Source organism: Apodemus sylvaticus, chromosome 1, assembly GCF_947179515.1.
Source record: "Apodemus sylvaticus chromosome 1, mApoSyl1.1, whole genome shotgun sequence".
NCBI classification, from domain to species: domain Eukaryota; kingdom Metazoa; phylum Chordata; class Mammalia; order Rodentia; family Muridae; genus Apodemus; species Apodemus sylvaticus.
The window spans coordinates 199,597,030-199,603,925 of NC_067472.1; the positions used below are offsets into that span (position 1 = coordinate 199,597,030).

Genomic DNA, 6,896 nt, shown 5'->3' on the forward strand with positions numbered 1-6,896 from the left:
AAAAAAAACTGTTGAATCCATAGATGTCCTACAAAGAATAAAGGTTTGTATTTCAGGTCACAAAATAATAATATAAGTAGAAGAATGAGTTTGAAGTTAATATCCAGCAGCTTCACACACATACACCCAAATCCACAGAACATGGGTGACATAACAATGTTGTGAGGTTCAAAGTCAAAGTTCATGAATCTTGTGTCATTGTCATTCTCTGTGTAACTGTGGCCCTGAGAACTCTACCTCTATAACACAAATACAAAAGCACCTTCAAGTGGAAATAGCATCCAGATATTGCAAGAACAAAATATACAAATCTTTGTTAGAGTGGGTTTATCAATCAAAACCAGCCTGATTGATCTGGTCACCAAATACCACAGAAAACACATGTTTGTGAAGATGTGCTCAGTACTGTGGGATATGTAGTCTCACCCTGGCCTTGGTGTTCTGCCTGTTGGCTGCTCAGCTCTAAGTGGTGAGCAAAATAAATAGGTAAAATTAAATGAAATGCCTCAGAACATTGCTGGTCAGCCTGCAGAGTAGAATGAGGGGCAAAGAGTCCCACATGGAAAGTCTAAGAATTTAGTCATCACTGAGCTAACAGAAATGTGTGTGCAGGCCAAACACTAAAGTCAAGTACACACATTACTACATATGTGATAGAAGCAAATGTTGTGGTAAACATGAAACCATTGATACTTAGGTTAAAGAAATAGTATTGACTGATTAATGGAAATTCATTGGGGCTGGAGGGATGGCTCAACAGTTAAAGACTGTTTAAGTAAAAACTGCTCTTCCAGACATCTAGGGTCTGATTCCAAGGTATGTATATAATGCTCAGACATTGCAGGCAAAGCACTCATAGACATAGAATAAATACTTTTTAAATCCCTCATAACATGAAATTTTTGCTTTCACATAGGTCGACATATCCTCCTGCCTGACATAACAGAATTCACAGAGTTTGGGTGGATTTAATCCTTTCTTATTCTCAACACTTTATTCTATCCTCTAAGATGATCAAGAATCACAGGAATGAAGTGGCTAACATGTCAGTTCTGTACCTAACATTGAAAGGAGTTATACATTTCTCCAGTCAGTCATGGTGCATACCTTTGATACCAACACTTGGGAAATAGAAGTAGATGGATCGTTGTGAGTTCGAGGCCAGCATGGTCTACAGAGCAAGTTCCATACATGGTTATATAGAGAATCTCTGACTTGAAAAACCAAAAGAAGAAGCAAAAAGAAAGAGGAGGAGGAAAAGGAGGAGGAGGAGGAAGAAGAGGAGGAAGAGGTGGAGGTGGGGAGAAAAGGAAAGAAAAGTGTTGGAAATTTCATCATTTCTCTCTGCTCCTAAGCTGTCAATCAGTATATTTTCCTACAAACGTCATTTTTAAAATACAGTCCATTTATTTGGTACTCCAGAACTAACCTGACCCACATTATCATAATGCTTCCGAGTGACACCATCGTCCAGATCTTTCTCATATTCCAGTTTTGTCTTGGTGTCATAGGGAACTCATCACTGTTAATGTTATATATATACACTTTCTTCTTCAGACCTCATGTTAAGAAGTTAATAGATTCAGTTTTCATGCATCTGACAATAGTTAATATGTCAACAATCATGTTCACAATGATTAAAGATATCATGTTTTCCTTTGGAGTACCCAATTTTCTGGACGATGTTGGTTGTAAGGCAGTTTTGTTTTCATTCAGAGTCAGCCGGGGTCTGTCCATCTGCACCACCTCTGTTCTAAGCACATTCCAAGTCATCACCATCACTCCCAGCAGTTCTAAGTGGGCCTCCTGGCTGAAGCCTAGACTCTCCACATGGATTCTTTCTTCCTTACTTTGCTCCTGGCTTATTAACCTAGTCATCTACGGGTATATGCTTGACTTGGTAATAGCCAAAACCAATTATACTTTCGTTGGCCATGGATATTCACATGGTTACTGTCAAAACAAGAGATTTGGGAGCCACGATTCAGGATCATTTTTTAGCCTAATTATCACTCACGATCTTTTCTATGTGGCCATCATGATGTGGGCCAGTCTCTACATGGTGATTTTCCTATACAGACACCGCAAGAAAGCACAGCATCTCCACAGCCCAAGCCTTTCCTCCCAGTCATCTCCTGAGCGCAATGCCACTCACAGCATCCTGTCTCTGGTGAGCTGCTTTGTGTTAACATATTGGTTGAACAACTCCATCACCCTTTATGGCTTTTATACAAAAGAAAAAATTCCAAGATTGGAAGTAATTGATACAATTTTAACAACAAGCTATCCAACCATCTGCCCTTTTTTACTCATGAAGAATAATAAAGTTATTTTGCAATTCACTTTTTCATTTTCTGTACTGAGAATGACCTGTTTTCAAAGTTCACTCCATGGCTGAACTGAAACCCACACATTCTTCACATTAAAACAGTGTCTTTTTTTATATTTTTATTTTCTATATTCTTTGTTTACATTCCAAATGATTTCCCCTTTCCCGTATCCCCCCTCCCCATATGTCCCATAAACCTTCTTCTCTCCATCCATTCTACAATCACCTCCCTCCTTTTTTTCTCTGTCCTTATATTCCCCTCCAATGCTAGATCAATCCTTTCCAGGATCAGGACCCTCTCCATACTTCTTCATGGGAGTCATTTGTTATGCAATTTGTGCCTTGGGTATTCAGGGCTTCTGGGCTAATTAATATCCACTTATCAGAGATTGCATTCCATGTGTATTCTTTTGTGACTGGGTTACCTGACTTAGGATGATATTTTCCAGATCAAACCATTTGCCTAAAAGTTTTGTGAATTCATTGTTTCTAATTGCTGAGTAGTATTCCATTGTGTAAATATACCACATTTTCTGTATCTATTCCTCCTTTGAGGGGCATCTGGGTTCTTTCCAGCTTCTGGCTATTATAAATAAGGCTGCTATGAACATAATGGAGCATGTGTCTTTATTGCATGCGGGGGAATCCTTTGGGTATATGCCCAGGAGAGGTATAGTGGGGTCCTCTGGAAGTGTCATGTCCAGTTTTCTGAAGAACCGCCAGACTGATTTCCAAAGTGGTTGTACCATCTTACAGCCCCACCAGCAGTGAGGGCTAATATCCAATATATACAAGGAACTCAAGAAGTTAGACCCCAGGGAACCAAATAACCCTATTAAAAAATGGGGCACAGATCTAAACAAAGAATTTTCACCTGAAGAAATTCAGATGGCCGAGAGGCACCTTAAGAAGTGCTCAACATCATTAGTCATTAGGGAAATGCAAATCAAAACAACCCTGAGATTTCACCTTACACCAGTCAGAATGGCTAAGGTCAAAAACTCAGGAGACAGCAGGTGTTGGCGAGGATGTGGAGAAAGAGGAAAACAGTGTCTTGATGATTTTCATGGGATAAAGAATTTGAATGTGGACTTGAATACCTAAAATGATATTAGTTATAATTCAAACACTCTGTACACTATTAAAAATTTAGGTAGTTAACATTTTTCTTGAATACAACTCCATATACCTAAATTTAATAATTTTAATATTTATTACCTACTCAAACTATGACATTTTGTCCAAAATGAATATATATTAAATATTTTTTTTTACTTTTTTCATTGGATATATTTTTTATTTACATTTCAAATGATTTCCCCTTTTCTGGTCCCCCACTCCCCAAAAGTCACATAAGCCCACTTCCTTCCCCCTATTCTCCCACCCACCACTTCCCACTTCCCTGTTCTGGTTTTGCCTTATACTGCTACACTGAGTCCAGTACCAGGGGCCACTCCTCCGTTCTTCCTGTACCTCATTTGATGTGTGGATTATGTTTTGGGAAGTCCAGTTTTCCAGGCTAATATCCACTTATTAGTGAGTGTATACCATGATTGATCTTTTGAGACTGGCTTACCTCACTTAGTGTATGATGTTATCCAGCTCCATTCATTTGCCTAAGAATTTCATGTATTCATTGTTTCTAATGGCTGAATAGTACTCCATTGTGTATATATACCACATTTTTTGCATCCATTCTTCTGTTGAGGGATACCTGGGTTCTTTCCAGCTCCTGGCTATTATAAAAAGGGCTGCTATAAACATAGTGGAGCATATATCCTTATTACATGCTGGGGAATCCTCTGGGTATATGCCCAGGAGTGGTATAGTAGGATCTTTCAGAAGTGGCATGCCCAGTTTTCTGATGAACCACCAGACTGATTTGTTAAATATTTTGAACAATATTTTCTTTCATAATTTTTCTTCCTCTCAGTACCTCACGGTACCTTCTCCAAAACTGACTACACACTCAGTCACAAAACAGACCTCAGCAGATATAGGAAGATTTTTCTCAATTAACAATCTTCTAGATCTTCACTCCTAGGTGGACAGGACAAGCAGCCCCAGGTACCGAGAAAACCTGAGTCTAAGATCTCTGGGGACACAGACCGGCAAACTGCAATCTGCCACCTGCGCCCAAGACCTGGGTAGATCGGCGATTTGTCTGTATACCAGCCAGGCGTGGGTCCTGTGCTCTGAGGGGTGCCTGTGAGATTCCCCACACACACACCATCTTCTCTTCCTGACAGAACAGACAGGCAGCACCAGGTTCGGTTCACACAGACAACCCAAGTGTAACATTGCTTGGGGCAGGACACACCAGGGCTCCAACAGCACCCAAGAGGAGGGCATCACATTACCAATCTGTGCCAGGGGAAACCCAGTGATCCAGTGGTGCAGAAATAGCCTTATAGGCTAACAGGAGGTTCAGACACCAGCCAGTGACAAGAGAACCAACTAACACCAGAGATAACCAGATGGCAAAAGGCAAATGTAGGAATGTTACCAACAGAAATCAAGGCAATATGGCAGCATCTTAACCCAATTATCCAACAACAGCAAGTCCTAGATACCCCAATACACCAGAAAAACAATGTTTGGATTTAAAATCACTAGTCATGATGCTGTTAGAGGAACACAAGAAGGACTTAAATAAATCTCTTAAAGAAATGCAGGAGAAAATGGATCAAAAGTTAGAAGCCCTTAAAAGGGAAACACAAAAATCATTTTGAGAAATTCAGGAGAATATGAGCCAAAAGATAGAAGCCAATAAGGAGAAAATGCAAAAATTACTTAAAGAAATGCAGGAGAACTTGAGTCAACAGGCAGAAGTCATGAAAGAGGGAACACAAAAATCTCTTAAAGAATTACAGGAAAACACAAACAAGCACGTGAAGGAACTGAGAGAAACCATCTAGGATCTAAAAACAGGAGTAGAAACAACTAAGAAATCACAAAGGGAGACAACTTTGGAGGTAGGAAACCTTGGGAAGAAATCAGGGACCATAGATGCAAATATCAACAGAATACAAGAGATAGAAGAAAGAATCTCAGATGCCAAAGAGACCATAGAAACCATGGACTCAACAGTCAAAGAAAATGCAAAATGTAAAAAGTTTGTAACCCAAAACATCTAGGAAATCCAGAACACAATGAGAAGGCCAAACCTAAGGATTATAGGCATAGATGGGAGTGAAGATTTAAAATTTAAAGGGCCAGCAAACATCTTCAACAAAATTATGGAAGAAAAATTCCCTAACCTAGAGAGAGAGATAGATGCCCATGAATATACAAGAAGCCTACAGAACTTCAAACAGACTGGACCAGAACAGAAATACCTCCTGTCACATAAAAATCAAAACCCCAAATGTAATAAACAAAAAAAAGAATATTAAAGGCAGTAAGAGAAAAAGGCCAAGTAACATATAAAGGAAGACCTATCAGAATCACAGCAGACTTTTCACCAGAGACAATGAAAGCTAGAAGATCCTGGGCAGATCTCATGCAGACTCTAAGAGAACACAAATGCCAGCCAAGACTACTATACCCAGCAAAACTCTCAATCACCATAGATGGGGAAACCAAGATATTCCATGATGAAACCAAATTTAAACAATATCTTTCCAGAAACCCAGCCCTACAAAAGATAATAGAGAGAAAATACAAATACAAGGAGGGAATGTACACCCTGAAAAAGAAAGATAATAACCTTCTTTCATCAAAACCAAAAGATAACCAATCAAATATAAAAAAATAACACCAAAAATGACAGGAAGTAATAATCCCTACTCCTTAATATCTCTTAACATCAGTTGACTCAATTCCCCAATAAAAAGACATAGACTAACAGACTGGATATGTAAACAGGAACCTACATTTTGCTGCATATAGGAAACACACCTCAGTGTCAAAGACAAACACTACCTTAGAGTAAAAGGCTGGAAGACAATTTTACAAGCAAATGGTCTCAGGAAACAAGTCAGAGTTGCCACTCTAATATCAGATAAAATTTACTTTGAACCTAGAGTCATCAAAAGAGACATGAAAAGACACTACTTGCTGATCAAAGGAAAAATCCACCAAAAAGAACTCTCAATCCTGAACATCTATGCACCAAATGCAAGGGCTCCCTCATTCGTAAAAGAAACTTTACTAAAGCTCAAAGCACAAATTGCACCTAACACAATAATTGTGAGTGACTTCAACACCCCACTCTCCTGAATTGACTGAATAGGAAAAAAGAAACTAAACAGGGATACAGTGAAACTAATTGAAGCTTTGGACCAATTGGATTTAATAGTTACATATAGAACATTTCATCCTAAAGTAAAAGAATATACCTTTTTCTCAGGACCTCATGGTACCTTCTCCAAAATCAATCATATAATTGGTCACAAGACAGCCCTCAACAAATATAAGAAGATCAAAATAATCCCATGCCTACTATCAGATCACTATAAAGTAAAAATGATTCAATAGCAACAAAAATAACACAAAGGCCAAATACACAGGGAAACTGAACAATACTTTTCTCAATGATACCTGGGTCAAGGAAGAAATAAAGAAA

At 38.8% G+C, this 6,896-nt stretch overlaps 1 protein-coding gene across 1 annotated transcript; it reads left to right on the forward strand.

The window, feature by feature from the left end:
* The first annotated feature begins 1,444 nt into the window (after positions 1-1,444).
* On the forward strand, positions 1,445-2,398 carry LOC127683673 (vomeronasal type-1 receptor 4-like). Its single transcript, XM_052180962.1, has one exon. It carries the CDS (start codon positions 1,448-1,450, stop codon positions 2,396-2,398), a length of 951 nt encoding a protein of 316 aa, XP_052036922.1. The 5' UTR covers positions 1,445-1,447.
* The last annotated feature ends 4,498 nt before the right edge of the window (positions 2,399-6,896 follow it).

Coding starts and splice junctions, on each gene's coding strand:
- LOC127683673 (XM_052180962.1), top strand. CDS start 1,448: ATGCTTCCGAGTGACACCATCGTCCAGATCTTTCTCATATTCCAGTTT.